At 55.5% G+C, this 18,129-nt stretch overlaps 1 protein-coding gene across 3 annotated transcripts in view; it reads left to right on the forward strand.

Annotated features, from left to right (window-relative positions):
* The first annotated feature begins 778 nt into the window (after positions 1–778).
* Positions 779–18,129, forward strand: part of LOC133353037 (receptor-type tyrosine-protein phosphatase mu-like) — a 161,209-nt gene continuing 143,858 nt past the window's right edge. For all 3 annotated transcript variants that reach the window (XM_061569116.1, XM_061569118.1, XM_061569117.1), the window contains exon 1: positions 779–1,789. In XM_061569116.1, the coding sequence (XP_061425100.1) occupies positions 1,735–1,789 (55 nt within the window). In that variant the 5' untranslated portion in view covers positions 779–1,734. The remainder of the gene's footprint in view (positions 1,790–18,129) is intronic.

The following is an 18,129-nucleotide window of genomic DNA, read 5'->3' on the forward strand; positions in this document are numbered from 1 at the left end:
CCGACATACACAGAGACGCAAACACATACACACGCACCAAAAAGAGTTGAAATCATTTCTCACTCTGATGAGAAAAATAGTCGGTGAATTATTTAAGACGCGCTAATGGTTTGCTTCTGAAATGAAATTATTGAGACGTTCACGTGTTCACATTTCTTGCTGAGAGCGTGGAAAATGCCCCCTCTCTGGGCGTGTAAATGCAAACAACGGCGGCAGCGTGGGCAGGCACAGCGAGACCGCGACACGGCACGCTGCTGGAGTCGGGCCTCCCCACCCGGGCTAAGCGAGCCGCTGGGGCTACGCGAGACACCTGTAGGGGGTACGAGAGGCATCTCTAGAGAAAATCCACGCGTGCGAGGGCGCAACGCTTTATCCCTGCACAGATGGAAACAGATGGTGATTAGTCCAGGTGCCACACTGCCGTCTCCTGGCGAGACAGCGTATAGCAAATTCTCCACGCCCAAGGGGAGGGAGTTTCACGACAATTGTGCGGTAATCCACCAACTGTCGCCTCCAGAATGCTGGTTTTTAAACGTGCATAGCCACAACCACACGTGTAAATGTAAACACGTGTGTACATTATAGTTCGTGTTGTTGTTGTTGATGTGGTTAATGAAACATAACGCGTGTATGCGCTGGTTGGGTTCGCGGACTGGTGCCCGGGCTGGAGGGCTATCCGAGCAGCACGGGCGAGGGGTCCGCTCCATCCCTCCCCGCCACCGCTGCCCCAACTCCTGCCCAGCACTTCTCTCTCTCTCTTCTCTCTCGCGTTGTCTCTCCGTCTCTCTCTCTCTTCTCTCGCTGCCCATGTCACTGCCGGGATCTCGTGGGAGAGCGCTTCTTCTCGCGTCTGTAATTGCTCGACATCAGCGTCGCACCGCGCCTCTAATCTGCCTCGCGGTGTCGCGTCCACGCTCCATCGCCTGGCCACGTGGAGCGCGGCGTGTCGACCGCAGCGAGGAGAGAGCCGACGCCGCCACTGCCACCGCCACGCGCCACCCCCACCGCGTGTCTCGGTGCATCACCCCCAACCCCTCCACAGGGAGCGGCTCTTCACATCGCACGGCTTCGGTGAGCACCGATTTGCTCCTCTCCATTGAAAGAAATCACGAGTCCCTTGAGGGTATTGCGCCGCCTCGTCTGCTCCCTCTCTGCTGTCTCCCTCTCTCTCGTGGACCCTCCCTGGGCCCGTGTCCCACGTCTGCTCCGCTCGGGAGGCCGAGTCCCTGGGTCGCAGGAGTCCTCGCCACGGAGTAGCGACTCGCGGCGCCTGCGCCCCCAGCAGCAGCGCCCACGGACTCGGCGACGCTGGCGCAGGGACGCGCTTGATGACTCAAGTGGCGGCGTGAAATGCAAAGAGAGAGAGAGCGAGAGAGGGAGGGAGAGGCGGAGCTGGTGGGATCCAAAGCTGAAAACTCCAGCCCCGTGTCAGCTCGGGCAGACAGAGGCGGCGCTGGGACGGGACGTGAACAGGGGCGGGTGGCAGATCAGCTCAGCAGCAGCAGCAGGAAGCGCCCCGCCACTCGTTGTGAGTGTTCGCTCGGAGGCTGCCGGAGTCTGCGGGCGAGGAAGCGAGAGCGAGGAGGCGTCAAGGCGACCCAGGCGGCACGGCCACGCAGCCTCACCCCCCTCCCCCCCCCCCGTGGCTCTCGCGCTTCGTGGTCCAGCGAAGTCGCGCGTCTCTCGCCGTGCAGGAGAACCTCGTGCTGAGTTGGCGATCGGAACCGGCTGACGATGAAGAGGCGCTTGCTGCTCCTGGCCGTTGTGTTGGCGCTCACTTCTGCGGGAGGTAAACAGGGCGGAATACATAATGTCATCAGCACCACCATCATCACCATCATCACCATCACCACCATCACCACCATCACCATCATCAGCACCACCATCATCACCATCATCACCATCATCACCATCACCACCATCACCATCATCAAAGTGTACGGACTCGAGGCGCACCTCGAGTCAATGCGTAATGCGCACACGGAAACTTGACGCGATATCGGAGCGTGGTGTTGCAGGCTCCGCAGCGTGACACTGACGCGCTTTTAAAGGGCTCGTGGGGGGGGGGGGGGGCACGAGGCAGTCGATGTTAAACAAACTTTTACTGCTTTACACACAGCCCACACACAGCCTACACACAGTCTACACACAGTCTACACACAGCCTACACACAGTCTACACACAGCCTACACACAGTCTACACACAGTCTACACACAGCCTACACACAGTCTACACACAGTCTACACACACAGCCTACACACAGTCTACACACAGCCTACACACAGCCTACACACAGTCTACACACAGTCTACACACAGCCTACACACAGCCTACACACAGCCCACACACAGCCTACACACAGTCTACACACAGTCTACACACAGCCTACACACAGTCTACACACACAGCCTACACACAGCCTACACACAGCCTACACACAGTCTACACACACAGCCTACACACACAGCCTACACACAGTCTACACACAGCCTACACACAGTCTACATACAGCCTACACACAGCCTACACACAGCCTACACACACAGCCTACACACAGCCTACACACAGCCCACACACAGCCTACACACAGCCTACACACACAGCCTACACAGACAGCCTACACACAGTCTACACACAGCCTACACACACAGCCCACACACAGCCTACACACAGCCCACACACACAGCCTACACACACAGCCTACACACAGCCTACACACACAGCCTACACACAGTCTACACACAGCCTACACACAGCCTACACACAGTCTACACACACAGCCTACACACACAGCCTACACACAGTCTACACACAGCCTACACACAGTCTACATACAGCCTACACACAGCCTACACACAGCCTACACACACAGCCTACACACAGCCTACACACAGCCCACACACAGCCTACACACAGCCTACACACACAGCCTACACACACAGCCTACACACAGTCTACACACAGCCTACACACACAGCCCACACACAGCCTACACACAGCCCACACACACAGCCTACACACACAGCCTACACACAGTCTACACACAGCCTACACACACAGCCTACACATAGTCTACACACAGCCTACACACACAGCCTACACACAGCCTACACACAGTCTACATACAGCTCACACACATCCTACACACACAGTCTACACACAGCCCACACACAGCCCACACACAGCCTACACACAGTCTACACACAGCCTACACACGTTCACCATGGGGAGTTCACGTTCACCATGGGGAGTTCACGTTCACCATGGGGAGTTCACGTTCACCATGGAGAGGTCACGTTCACCATGGGGGGTTCACGTTCACCATGGGGAGTTCACGTTCACCATGGGGGGTTCACGTTCACCATGGGGAGTTCACGTTCACCATGGAGAGGTCACGTTCACCATGGGGGGTTCACGTTCACCATGGGGAGTTCACGTTCACCATGGGGAGTTCACGTTCACCATGGGGAGTTCACGTTCACCATGGGGGGTTCACGTTCACCATGGGGAGTTCACGTTCACTATGGGGAGTTCACGTTCACCATGGGGAGTTCACGTTCACCATGGGGAGTTCACGTTCACCATGGGGAGTTCACGTTCACCAGGGGGAGTTCACGTTCACCAGAGGGAGTTCACGATCACCATGGGGGGTTCACGTTCACCATGGGGGGTTCACGTTCACCATGGGGGGTTCACGTTCACCATGGGGAGTTCACGTTCACTATGGGGAGTTCACGTTCACCATGGGGAGTTCACGATCACCATGGGGGGTTCACGTTCACCATGGGGAGTTCACGTTCACCATGGGGAGTTCACGTTCACCATGGGGAGTTCACGATCACCATGGGGGGTTCACGTTCACCATGGGGGGTTCACGTTCACCATGGGGGAGTTCACGTTCACCATGGGGGAGTTCACGTTCACCATGGAGAGGTCACGTTCACCATGGGGAGTTCACGATCACCATGGGGAGTTCACGTTCACCATGCGGAGTTCACGATCACCATGGGGGGTTCACGTTCACCATGGGGGGTTCACGTTCACCATGGGGGAGTTCACGTTCACCATGGGGGAGTTCACGTTCACCATGGAGAGGTCACGTTCACCATGGGGAGTTCACGATCACCATGGGGAGTTCACGTTCACCATGGGGAGTTCACGATCACCATGGGGGGTTCACGTTCACCATGGGGAGTTCACGATCACCCTCTCGTGTCCATGCGTGGTTTCGCGCACTGTAACAAGTCTTGTGGTGACACACTCAGGGCTTAGTTCATTGATCCGGAGTTTTGTTTCGTTATCCGCACCCGGCACACCGCATCTAGTATACAACTCGCTATTAACTGTGGCTACAGAGTCACGTGCCAGCTGCTATCGTTTAAATCTACCAGTGGAGAAAACAACATCAGCCCCCGGCTCCCATGCGGAGGGCTTTAGCGAAGGGGTGTTCTGGAGTCTCATCGGAGTCACGGTGGTGGTGGCAGCTTGGGAGGGGGTTAGGGTTCGGCCATCATCCAGCAATCGATTGACCATGGCTGATGATCACGATGAGGGTCGGGGGTGGGAATAAATGGGGGGGGGGGGGCGGCGAGGGTCATCCAGCAGCCCAGCCGAGCAGGCGCCGTGAGCACGCCACACGCAGGCGCCGTGAGCACGCCACACGCAGGCGCCGTGAGCACGCCACACGCAGGCGCGCCGCTGCTAATGAGTCGTCGGCTATTGATTGGGGGCGCGGGGGGGGGGGTGATGGACGATCTGCCGGCGAGCGGTCGAGCAGGGCGAGCCGCGGCCCCGCTGAGCGCCACCTCGGCGAGGTGGATGCGACTCGTGAGTTATCGCCGCTGCCACTCGCGATGATGAAGCGCAGGCGCGTGCCGCCGCTGTGCACACAGGACGCCTATTAACGACCGTGACTTGGAGAGTGACCGATGTAAACTGATGATGTTCTCGGAGGGCTCGAGAGCTGAAGTTTTGGCAGTAGAGGGGGGGGGGGGGCAGTGCTGAACTCGAGTCCGACTCTCGCACTTATCATTACTCCCCGGCTTCACCAAGCCGCACTGAGCAGCGTGGCGAGTGGAGTTAAATATCTCCCTGTTACTACCACAGTGTGCTGAGGTTAAATATCTCCCTGTTACTACCACAGTGTGCTGAGGTTAAATATCTCCCTGTTACTACCACAGAGTGTGCTGAGGTTAAATATCTCCCTGTTACTACCACACAGTGTGCTGAGGTTAAATATCTCCCTGTTACTACCACACATTGTGCTGAGGTTAAATATCTCCCTGTTACTACCACACAGTGTGCTGAGGTTAAATATCTCCCTGTTACTACCACACAGTGTGCTGAGGTTAAATATCTCCCTGTTACTACCACACAGTGTGCTGAGGTTAAATATCTCCCTGTTACTACCACACAGTGTGCTGAGGTTAAATATCTCCCTGTTACTACCACACAGTGTGCTGAGGTTAAATATCTCCCTGTTACTACCACACAGTGTGCTGAGGTTAAATATCTCCCTGTTACTACCACACAGTGTGCTGAGGTTAAATATCTCCCTGTTACTACCACACATTGTGCTGAGGTTAAATATCTCCCTGTTACTACCACACAGTGTGCTGAGGTTAATATCTCCCTGTTACTACCACACAGTGTGCTGAGGTTAAATATCTCCCTGTTACTACCACACAGTGTGCTGAGGTTAAATATCTCCCTGTTACTACCACACAGTGTGCTGAGGTTAAATATCTCCCTGTTACTACCACACATTGTGCTGAGGTTAAATATCTCCCTGTTACTACCACACAGTGTGCTGAGGTTAAATATCTCCCTGTTACTACCACACATTGTGCTGAGGTTAAATATCTCCCTGTTACTACCACACAGTGTGCTGAGGTTAAATATCTCCCTGTTACTACCACACATTGTGCTGAGGTTAAATATCTCCCTGTTACTACCACACAGTGTGCTGAGGTTAAATATCTCCCTGTTACTACCACACATTGTGCTGAGGTTAAATATCTCCCTGTTACTACCACATTGTGCTGAGGCCATCGTCCTGCAGTGTAGGTTGACAAAGGGCTGTACATGTGCGTCGCTGACTCGAAGCTTAACACTCGAAACGTCTGACAACAATTGTTTTCACAACCAGTAGAGCGTTCGGTTTCGCTCAGAGCGCAGGGTCGGTTCCCAGGCGCTGTGCATCTCCGACCCAAGTCTCTTGCTGGACCCGTCACGTTGATCACCACCAGCGGTGACCCAGCTCGGTGGCTTCCTGCTGAGTGTGACGCTAATGCCAAGAGAGAGAGAGTTGCTGGCGGAGTCGGCTATTGATCCACACACACACACGCACGTGCCACTACTGTTCTCACATATGTTGAGGATTTGGGCATTTCCAATGTATCCAGCACCCCGCATGTGTGTATGTTTCCAGCCTTAAATATAGGCGGGGAGCGGTGGCGCAGTGGTTACCGCGCTGCATAACAAACCGGGTGACCCGGGTTCGATTCACACTCACGGCCAACACCAGTGACGATCATCTTCATCGCTCCTGGGACTTCCCTAGGCCGACGCAGTCTCAAATGAGTACCTGGCGCGGTGTGTAAACATCGCTACTTGGGATGTAAAGGCGGCCTGGCATATTTCTGGACACCCACCCCCTTGTGTGCTGCGTGCCGGCCTTAATAGGTGCTCGCTAACAGCACTGGCCGCAACAGCCTGGCACAAGCCATACGAGGGATCTTTGTGTTTATTCACAACGCCGAGTGGAGCGCCGGACGGATACAACAGAGCCACGTGTCACTGCGGGGAGCACAGGTGGTGGCGCATCTCCACACCCGTCTTAGCACCTGGGGCTGCCCCGTGATCTCATGCACCCAGCCTGGCACTGCAGATAACCCATTGCACCCGGGTCTGCCTCGTGACCTTCTGTGCCAGCAGCGAGCCTTCCACACTTCAAGTGACGGCCTCAGAGTGCACCGAGCCTGACACAAGCGTCCTGAGCCTCAATGGTGAATGGTGACTGCTGATGTGTAGGAGAGTGTTTCTGTGCGTTACACGTCACTGGAATAGACACAAATCAAACATAAATACAACAGGTGTGTGTGTATGTGTACAGGGCAGTGGTGGCATAATGGAGAGTGTACACTATAGTTTAACGCAACAAACTATATTATGAGTGTACACAATACCTTGTTCTATCTGGGTTCAATGCCACCAGTAGCCATGTGGAATGTGAATCTGGATTTGGCTTCTTTTAGGTTCACTCAGACTGAAATGGGCACCTGCGTATGAAGCACGCACGCAAGCGTCATGCGCAATGATAATAATAATAAAACGTGTTTCATGTTTGGTCTTCACGCGACCATTCTTACAGCGCCAGGCTGCTGTTCCTCGCCGACAGTCTGCGGTCGTTCCACAGGAGGAGGAGGAGGGGCCCTTGTTGCGACTCTGTCATCCCGATTGAGTTCTTTTCGATGCCATCTTCAGAGTTGACTAAATCTGCATTGACATCTCAGTTCGACATCAGCTGCGGGCGCACGCGGCCACAGGGGCCCCATTCATCGCGGGGCGGCACTGAGTCTCCCAAGACGCACACACACAATGGTGTTTACAAGCGGCTCTCCCAAACATTGGCAGGAAATTTGTAGCGGTCCACAAGGTTGGTGTTGGGGGATGGGGGGCTTTTTTTTATTCGGAAGGTCAAATGTTTTGCTTTGTCCGCGAAACATCTAGAGGAGCAATCCGCGTTGCGCTTGTGTTTGTTCTGCTGGTCATGCACATTCTGTACAACAAAACAGCGTCGCGCCCGCCCAGCGTTTGTGCAAACACGGGCTCCCAACACGAAACGGAGCCCTGATGAATACGTTGTCAGACACGGTACACAAACATGGAGTTGACCTGAGCAGACGAGGATAGGTCCCACTGCGTACCCCTGTACGCACAAGCGCGTCGCCCACGTGCGGCCCATTCTTCGGGGGGAGGCGTGCGCGTTGCTAAAAGAAAGGCAGCGCGTTTTAGCCCAAACCCGTGACAGTCCCGGTGCGCTCATTTTTAAATCGTGTTGTTCGCTGATTTTAACCTCTAAACCTATAACCACATATCCAGCCGGGCGGCGCTGTGTTTCGAGCACGTGGTTTGCAATCATCGGATGGATCGGAGTTGAAATCGTGGTTAGCGGTTGGCACCGCCAGCCACCCCGGAATGGTCGTCAATGTAAATATAAAATAAAAGTTCTGCAGTAGTTTGTGGGCGAGCAGCAGCAGCAGCAGAGACTATTTGGTCAAACTGCCATCGAGTCGTGGAATCTCCACCACTGGCTCATTGCCGTAAAGAGGAGCGGAGCCGCGTTTACTCTCGCGAACTCCAATTCAATTACAGAGTGCACCCAATAAGTGGTTTCGTGCGGCACGTGGGCACGCGCGTCCCTGTAGCGAGTCCTGCTTCGCAAGAGAGGACTCGCTCCCCCCACCCTCGCCTCGTCTCGGACCTGGGCCCAGGGGACCGCGGGCGAGGAGGAGGAGACTTCGCGCGCGTCTCGCTCCTGCTCGTGCCACAGCAAAGCCCCGCGGCGCTCGCAGTGAATTGAATATTCCGTGGGCGTTGCGGGATTTGTTTGTTGCTTTTAGTTTGTTTTTGAAACCCTCCGTAAGGGTGCAGGGCGCGACTGTGAAGCTGTGGGCGCGCGTGCGACTCCCCCTACCCCAGCGGGCACTCATCGTGAACTCGGTGCCCGATTTCAGATGCGTCGCCTACAGGGGGAGGGGAGTCACACAAACAGTGACTGCACATCGCTCCCACTTGTGTGAATAGATGCGCTGCGTGCAGACCAAATGTATACTTCGTTTGCGACGCAGAGAGAGAGGGACGCACAGTCGGGTACATTAGAGGGGTAGGGCGAGGTGGTGAGAGGCATGGCTCAGCGAGAAAGGAAAGCAGGGAAGGAGTGATGGAAGGAGGGAGTCAATGAGGGGAGAAGGGAATGAGGCAGAAAGGAGGGAAGGAGTAATGGAGGGAGTAAGAGAATGAGGGAGGGAAGCAGGAAGCAGGGAGGGAGGGAGGGCTTAGTGGGCTCCGCTGCCCGGCCAAGCGATCCGACCTCCCCCTTCCTCGACGCCGCTGGGGGAATTTGTGAAACAGCCCGGGACGCGCTCCCACCCGCGCGCTCACTGGCACGCACGCGCCTCTCGGGAGGAGCGCGGGCGGTGTCCGGGAGATTGCAGCTTGCGATCGTCGTCATCATCATCATCATCATTAAGTTGTTACCTCAATTATTAGAAACAAACGCATCGCTTGAATGTGTGTCTTCTCTTCCTACGGCTCGTAGCCGGCGAGTCTCTGCTCGCGAATGAGCTGTGGGGCCGGTGGGCTGGCGTGGAGACGCGGTATTTCTACGCGCCGCGTTTGTTTTGACTGTTACTAATAAGTGTGAGGATTCTGGCAGCCCGCGGCCCTCACTTAAGAAGGGCGAGGGAGGGCGATGTTCATTATTTAAAATTCGTCGAGCAGCTTCTCCTGGAGGTCGTGTTACAGTTTGGCGCCTTGCCACCTGCACGCAGCCTGCCTACTCGCCGCCCGCCGCAACGAACGTCCCTTGAAAGCCGACGCGTCGCAATCGGCCCGCACCGACACGGGGTCAATTGCCAGTTAGCCGCCTGCCACCCGGCCAGCCGCTGTACACGACAGAGTCATTCCCTTGGCGAGGCGGGGACCTGGGACACGCTGCCACTCCGCGCGATTTCCTCTTACGGAGCGCAGCGCTTGAAACGCAATTAACGCGCTTCCACCCCTCGCACGCGGCCGCCGAGACGTCGCGTCCTCCGGGCGCCGGCGGTAATGAGCCGTCAGCGCGTCCCCGAAGCTGCCGGCCCGCGACCGCCGGGGAACGTGCCCGCGAGTGTCCGTGGAGAGGAGAGCGGGGCGAGCACGCGGGCCGCTCCCCGCGCGGAGCCCCCGGGGAGAGAGAGTGGCGACGAAGTCGCGTCGCTCGCCCTCACTCGGCTACCTTCATTCGCCCACGGAAGTCATGAACCACATACGCGCTTGTATGTATCCACGGTGGACTTCTTTCGCGCCGTACTTAGCCAAGCGTGCTAATCTGAGGTGCGGCTTCTGCCGGGGTTTGAGAGGAAAGTTTCAATTCAACGGCGCTCTCGTGGAGGCGAGGGTGGTAGAGAAGGGGAGGCGGGGGCGAGGGTGTGGGAAGCCCTGGAGTGAGATTTAATCGCTGCGTGTCTGACGGGAACGTTGCCTGACAGCATCCTCTGCAGCGTATCTTAATTAGCGAACCATCACACTGGTGGGGTTAACCCGGGGGTTCTCAAACTCCCTTCCTCGCAAGCAATTATTTTCCTCTTGAATTCATTTTTTTAACCAATTTCACACGCCTGATGATTGGCAAATACAAACGCATGCACCATGGTGGGTTGCGAGAAGGGCAATTTCACTGACATGTTACATCAGTGACAACAAATGGGTAGATCATCATTTTACAATCGTAAATTACGATGATTGTGTAGCCATTGTGGCGGTGAACACAACGCCATTATACCTGGGCTAGCCAGCTCACATCCTGTGTACTCTACCTGGGTAAGCCAGCTCACAACCCGTGTACTATACCTGGGTAAGCCAGCTCACATCCTGTGTACTCTACCTGGGTTAGCCAGCTCACAACCCGTGTACTCTACCTGGGTAAGCCAGCTCACAGCCCGTGTACTCTACCTGGGTTAGCCAGCTCACAGCCCGTGTACTCTACCTGGGTAAGCCAGCTCACAACCCGTGTACTATACCTGGGTAAGCCAGCTCACAGCCCGTGTACTCTACCTGGGTAAGCCAGCTCACAGCCCGTGTACTCTACCTGGGTAAGCCAGCTCACAGCCCGTGTACTCTACCTGGGTAAGCCAGCTCACAACCCGTGTACTAAACCTGGGTAAGCCAGCTCACATCCTGTGTACTCTACCTGGGTAAGCCAGCTCACAACCCGTGTACTCTACCTGGGTAAGCCAGCTCACAGCCCGTGTACTCTACCTGGGTAAGCCAGCTCACAACCCGTGTACTATACCTGGGTAAGCCAGCTCACAGCCCGTGTACTCTACCTGGGTTAGCCAGCTCACAGCCCGTGTACTCTACCTGGATAAGCCAGCTCACACGTCGTGTACTCTACCTGGGTAAGCCAGCTCACAGCCCGTGTACTCTACCAGGGTAAGCCAGCTCACAGCCCGTGTACTCTACCTGGGTAAGCCAGCTCACAGCCCGTGAACTCTACCTGGGTAAGCCAGCTCACAACCCGTGTACTCTACCTGGGTAAGCCACTCACAACCCGTGTACTCTACCTGGGTAAGCCAGCTCACAACCCGTGTACTCTACCTGGGTAAGCCAGCTCACAACCTGTGTACTCTACCTGGGTAAGCCAGCTCACAACCCGTGTACTCTACCTGGGTAAGCCAGCTCACAACCCGTGTACTATACCTGGGTAAGCCAGCTCACAACCTGTGTACTCTACCTGGGTAAGCCAGCTCACAACCCGTGTACTCTACCTGGGTAAGCCAGCTCACAGCCCGTGTACTCTACCTGGGTTAGCCAGCTCACAGCCCGTGTACTATACCTGGGTAAGCCAGCTCACAACCCGTGTACTCTACCTGGGTAAGCCAGCTCACAGCCCGTGTACTCTACCTGGGTTAGCCAGCTCACAGCCCGTGTACTCTACCTGGGTAAGCCAGCTCACAACCCGTGTACTCTACCTGGGTAAGCCAGCTCACAGCCCGTGTACTCTACCTGGGTTAGCCAGCTCACAGCCCGTGTACTCTACCTGGGTAAGCCAGCTCACAACCCGTGTACTATACCTGGGTAAGCCAGCTCACAGCCCGTGTACTCTACCTGGGTAAGCCAGCTCACAGCCCGTGTACTCTACCTGGGTAAGCCAGCTCACAGCCCGTGTACTCTACCTGGGTAAGCCAGCTCACAACCCGTGTACTATACCTGGGTTAGCCAGCTCACATCCTGTGTACTCTACCTGGGTAAGCCAGCTCACAACCCGTGTACTATACCTGGGTTAGCCAGCTCACATCCTGTGTACTCTACCTGGGTAAGCCAGCTCACAACCCGTGTACTCTACCTGGGTAAGCCAGCTCACAGCCCGTGTACTCTACCTGGGTAAGCCAGCTCACAACCCGTGTACTATACCTGGGTAAGCCCACCCGTTGACGACCTGGGTCACAGCCCGTGTACTCTACCTGGGTTAGCCAGCTCACAGCCCGTGTACTCTACCTGGGTAAGCCAGCTCACACGTCGTGTACTCTACCTGGGTAAGCCAGCTCACAGCCCGTGTACTCTACCTGGGTAAGCCAGCTCACAGCCCGTGTACTCTACCTGGGTAAGCCAGCTCACAGCCCGTGAACTCTACCTGGGTAAGCCAGCTCACAACCCGTGTACTCTACCTGGGTAAGCCAGCTCACAACCCGTGAACTCTACCTGGGTAAGCCAGCTCACAGCCCGTGAATTCTACCTGGGTAAGCCAGCTCACAGCCCGTGTACTCTACCTGGGTAAGCCAGCTCACAGCCCGTGTACTCTACCTGGGTAAGCCAGCTCACAACCCGTGTATTATACCTGGGTAAGCCAGCTCACAGCCCGTGTACTCTACCTGGGTTAGCCAGCTCACAGCCCGTGTACTCTACCTGGGTAAGCCAGCTCACACGTCGTGTACTCTACCTGGGTAAGCCAGCTCACAGCCCGTGAACTCTACCTGGGTAAGCCAGCTCACAACCCGTGTACTCTACCTGGGTAAGCCAGCTCACAACCCGTGAACTCTACCTGGGTAAGCCAGCTCACAGCCCGTGAACTCTACCTGGGTAAGCCAGCTAACAACCCGTGTACTCTACGTGGGTAAGCCAGCTCACAGCCCGTGAACTCTACCTGGGTAAGCCAGCTCACAACCCGTGTACTCTACCTGGGTAAGCCAGCTCACAGCCCGTGAACTCTACCTGGGTAAGCCAGCTCACAGCCCGTGTACTCTACCTGGGTAAGCCAGCTCACAGCCCGTGTACTCTACCTGGGTAAGCCAGCTCACAACCCGTGTACTCTACGTGGGTAAGCCAGCTCACAGCCCGTGTACTCTACCTGGGTAAGCAACTCACATCCCGTGAACTCTACCTGGGTAAGCCAGCTCACACGTCGTGTACTCTACCTGGGTAAGCCAGCTCACATCCCGTGTACTCTACCTGGGTAAGCAACTCACATCCCGTGAACTCTACCTGGGTAAGCCAGCTCACACGTCGTGTACTCTACCTGGGTAAGCCAGCTCACAGCCCGTGTACTCTACCTGGGTAAGCCAGCTCACATCCTGTGTACTCTACCTGGGTAAGCCAGCTCGCATCCCGTGTACTCTACCTGGGTAAGCCAGCTCACAGCCCGTGTACTTTACCTGGGTAAGCCAGCTCGCATCCCGTGTACTCTACCTGGGTAAGCCAGCTCACAGCCCGTGTACTTTACCTGGGTAAGCCAGCTCGCATCCCGTGTACTCTACCTGGGTAAGCCAGCTCACAGCCCGCGTACTTTACCTGGGTAAGCCAGCTCGCATCCCGTGTACTCTACCTGCTACCACTGATTGTGGAATTTGTCCAGGAGAGCCGCTGGCGCTTCCCTGCCTTCAGAATCATGGTCCAAGTGCGGCTGGTTAACTCCTCGTGTCGTGCAAAGGGCCCGTGTGGGCGTGATGAGAGGTGCCACCTGTACTAGTTTTCTCAAGATCGTCTTACAACTGCTGTCTTGGAAGATCTCTTTAAGTCTCCCGGGACATAAATAGCTCCGCTTTGTTTTTTTTATCAGTTGCTCGGTTGTGTAATGACGATGATGACGATGATGACGATAAGGCACCCACCGCTCGAGACGGGCTTGCGTCTCCCGCGTGAGCTTCTCACGCAGCGCCTCTGGAGCACAGCGCCCCCGACTTCGGCCGCGTGTGGCCCACACACTTTAGGGTTTACATTATCGCCCTTTCCACGCACGTTAATTTAATGTGAATCGTTTTAAAGAAACGCCAACGCTCCATTTCGGAAGCTAAATTTGCCACGTATAAATCCATGAAATGAGAAACGTACGCTTCTATAAGTGGGTCAATTAGCGCATGACGTGTGGGTCCCTCATCGCCTGCCGTGCGTTGAAGTCCCCAGATCGCAAGCGCCTTCACGCAGCAGTGGGGGGACATGGCGCCGATCTGACCGGGAATGGCTTTGGTCGGCGTTCGGTCGCCACGAGAAAGGCTGCCATCTTCCACCCCAAAAGTGGAATCATCACGGCTGATGGTGATGATGGTGATGATGGCACCCCAGAGGGACGATCAGTGGCGCGGTCCGACCGTGGCTCCACCCGGGCGGATTTGACGCGGGGGGGGGGGGGGGGGGGCGCAATCACGAAGCTAAGCAGGGAGGCAGCGCTGTTGATTGCAGCCTCAGGCAGCGAGACGGCCCATAAACAAGCTTCGTGACTTCGTTTCAGAGAAGCATGCAGGCATTGATTAAATAAATGTCGTTTATTTCAAATTTTTATTTTAATATATGATATAAAAGGAGACAATGCAGTCAGAGTGAAAGTTTCAACAATCGTGACATTTACAGCGTGCTAATTGTGAAGAAGAGTCGTGAAATGACTTAAAATTTCGCGCGGCTCGACGTGGTGTGATGTGGCCTGGGCGTGGTGGTGTGGCGTAGCGTGGCGTATTGCGGTGTGGCGTGGCCTGGTGTGGCGTGGCCTGGCATGACTCAGCTGATGTTGTGTTCTCAGTGTTTATTCCGAGTGCCAGGGATCCTGGGTGCGATGTGCACGCCGTGCCGGCCGAACAGTGCGGTAAACGCTGGCACTGTGGACGTGAGGTTTTACCCAGCGCAACTGTAGAGACAATTTGTACTAAACATTCTAACGCAGATTATTAAAATAATAACAATGACGGACATTATAATTTTGCAGACTCCAGGATCGTTTATGGCTGCATTTGCAAACCCTTAGACAATGCTCTGCGTGTGCAGCCACATCCTGTGACGGAAAAGGAAGCGGTATTGCGTAGGCACGCAGCTCGCGCACACACACACACGTGCTGTGTACGACACGACGAGCAAAGCCATTCAGACCCCAGGGCGAAGTGCTGTTCGCGAGCACCTATTGAGGTGGGCACGGTGCACGAGGCGCTGGTGTTGTCAGCACCGCACCCGGTTGCATTTATACAGTTTTTACACACGACTCCAAGTACACATTTTATGCTGAGTCAACATAGGAGAGGCCCAGAAAAGGTTTGGATGCTACGTGTGCTACTCATGTTATCCCTGGCTGAGAATAGAACTCAGGTGGCATCGCACTCATGTTGACGGTGCGCACACCACTCTGCCGCCGCTCCCCAGAGTGCGAGACACGAGCGAGGCATTGCCCCGCATATCTGCGTTGTGCGCCATGCTACGCGGGGTAAGTTCACGTATCGAGACCTAGACGCTCGCAGAAGCTTACATTTGATGATCTGTCGTGGGAAATACATAATAGACGATCGTCAGCAACGGCCACGGTCAATCCACGGCGAGTTGAAGGCCTCCCCGAGTCAGCGCCACCTTTCACGATCTTGCGATCAAAAATCCCACCCGGCACGAGCGCAACGTGCTGCTGTCATCTCCTCGCTCCGTCTCCTTGGTGGACGTCCCCTGCTCCCTGGCTGCGTCGTGACAGTCCACGCTGCACCCCGCGCGTTGCTCCGCATCGAGCCGCCGCGTCGCGAACGCAGTTTCACTTGGTGGGGGGAAGGGGGGTACGGAACCGTCCACTGCTGCCGTTCGGGCTTTCTCCGCTGTGCTGCTGTGGAGCTCTCCGATCCGAGTGTTCGGGTCGTGCCGCGCGTTGTTCCGCACACGATGTCCCATGTTCTGAGAGCTCCTGGAGCAAAATATTCGGTTCCTAAGAAAGTTCCCAGCACACGGAGTGAACCGTCGGACATCGTGCCGAACAATGCACGGCCCGACCCGTGATGAGTCCGGAGAGGACCCTCCGCTGAGCGTCGCCACTTTCCCGGCGTGCACTGCGCCTCGTCACTCCCCTGCTGGGGCAAAGCCTCCGAATGGTTCTATCATCATAACAACACAACATTTATGCTGCTGCAGTGTTGTTAATGGGAAAGTTTCCCTGAGCCGTGTAACAATTAAAAAATGTTCACGCTTATTTATTTAAGTGTCATGATGCTTCTGGCAGGAATTATCTCAACTTGTGGAGTAACGCGGATCCATGTATAATGAGATAACGTTTATATTGTGTCGTCTATACAAGAGTTACCGTGACGCCCTACAGAGACAGACGGACAGGGCAATCGCATTGACCTCATCAACCCTCTTTGAGAATCGTTAAATAGAATCAGCGTCACGCACGCAACGGCGACCCTGAACTGTGACAATGATTACAACCGCCGCAGACGTGAATCTTTGCATGCACACTATCTACAGAATGGTCCCTGCCGCAGCAACATGGACTTTCCGCTGCCTCGGTACCGCCGGGGTGAATGAGCTCCAGCTGATGGCGCTCTGATCGCTGGGCCGACTGCATCTCGGTGCTGTGACTCTAACCTGGCCCTCCGCGGGGATCGCACGATGTTCACGATGTTGTCACCCGCACGTGCCGCCTTGAACCAGAACCAACCCCAGCCACCGCTGAGGTGCGCCGCGAAACGCAGGGAGGGGGGCGAAGGGGACACGGCCCTGCGGAGGAGGGGGCATAGAAAACACGCGCGTGCAACACACCCGTATATCGCAAAGAAAATAAGCTCCATTTTTTAGCTCGCCGTTTTTACGGCGCTACGATATTCTGATTTATCGCTCGGCGGCCAAGCACCGGCGCGGAGCGCCTCTGGGAGGCTGGTTTGAAATATTACCATTGTTGATGTGCACACTCACCCAGCACTAACCCGCCCTGACCAGCGGGGTGAAGTATGGTCGAACAACTCCCACTACCCACGCGGTGTGGGGAGGCATGCCTGCGTAGCTTCTCGCACGAATACCACTGTTTATATTTCTATTTTTTTTATCATGTTTGCTGAGCTCGGCCTAAATGTTTCAAATGCCAAGCGGCCAGCATCACATAGCGCCCTTGAACATATAATCATGTTTCGTGTTTTTGAGTGAAGTTATTGTGATAAGATATTGGGTGGAAGAGACGACGGGAGAGAGGATTTCAAAGTGGAAGCAGTGCGAGGGAATAAGTGAGGTGACCTGCAGTATGGTGAGTGTGTGAGTTGCTGTGACCTGCAGTGTGGTGAGTGGGTGAGTGTGTTGTTGTGACCTGCAGTGTGGTGAGTGGGTGAGTGTGTTGTTGTGACCTGCAGTATGGTGAGTGGGTGAGTGTTGTTGTGACCTGCAGTGTGGTGAGTGGGTGAGTGTGTTGTTGTGACCTGCAGTGTGGTGAGTGGGTGAGTGTTGTTGTGACCTGCAGTGTGGTGAGTGGGTGAATTGTTGTGACCTGCAGTGTGGTGAGTGGGTGAGTGTGTTGTTGTGACCTGCAGTGTGGTGAGTGGGTGAGTTGTTGTGACCTGCAGTGTGGTGAGTGGGTGAGTGTGTTGTTGTGACCTGCAGTGTGGTGAGTGGGTGAGTTGTTGTGACCTGCAGTGTGGTGAGTGGGTGAGTTGTTGTGACCTGCAGTGTGGTGAGTGGGTGAGTGTGTTGTTGTGACCTGCAGTGTGGTGAGTGGGTGAGTTGTTGTGACCTGCAGTGTGGTGAGTGGGTGAGTTGTTGTGACCTGCAGTGTGGTGAGTGGGTGAGTTGTTGTGACCTGCAGTGTGGTGAGTGGGTGAGTTGTTGTGACCTGCAGTGTGGTGAGTGGGTGAGTGTGTTGTTGTGACCTGCAGTGTGGTGAGTGGGTGAGTTGTTGTGACCTGCAGTGTGGTGAGTGGGTGAGTTGTTGTGACCTGCAGTGTGGATGAAGCTAAACCGCCAATGTCCAGAGTCCTCAACACGGGAGGAGAAGTAAATGAGTGAACATCGTGGGAACATCATCCGTGACAGTAGCGATAGAAGAGTGACAAGGAGGCGACTGTGTGCTGACCGTCTGCGAGCGAGTGGCTGGAGTGAGTCCGTGAGTGCTGGAGCACCACTCGCCCTGGCTGCTGCTTCACGTT

Source organism: Lethenteron reissneri, chromosome 42 (genome assembly GCF_015708825.2).
Source record: "Lethenteron reissneri isolate LAM-NWPU_2019-01 chromosome 42, ASM1570882v1, whole genome shotgun sequence".
Classification (NCBI taxonomy): Eukaryota; Metazoa; Chordata; class Hyperoartia; order Petromyzontiformes; family Petromyzontidae; genus Lethenteron; species Lethenteron reissneri.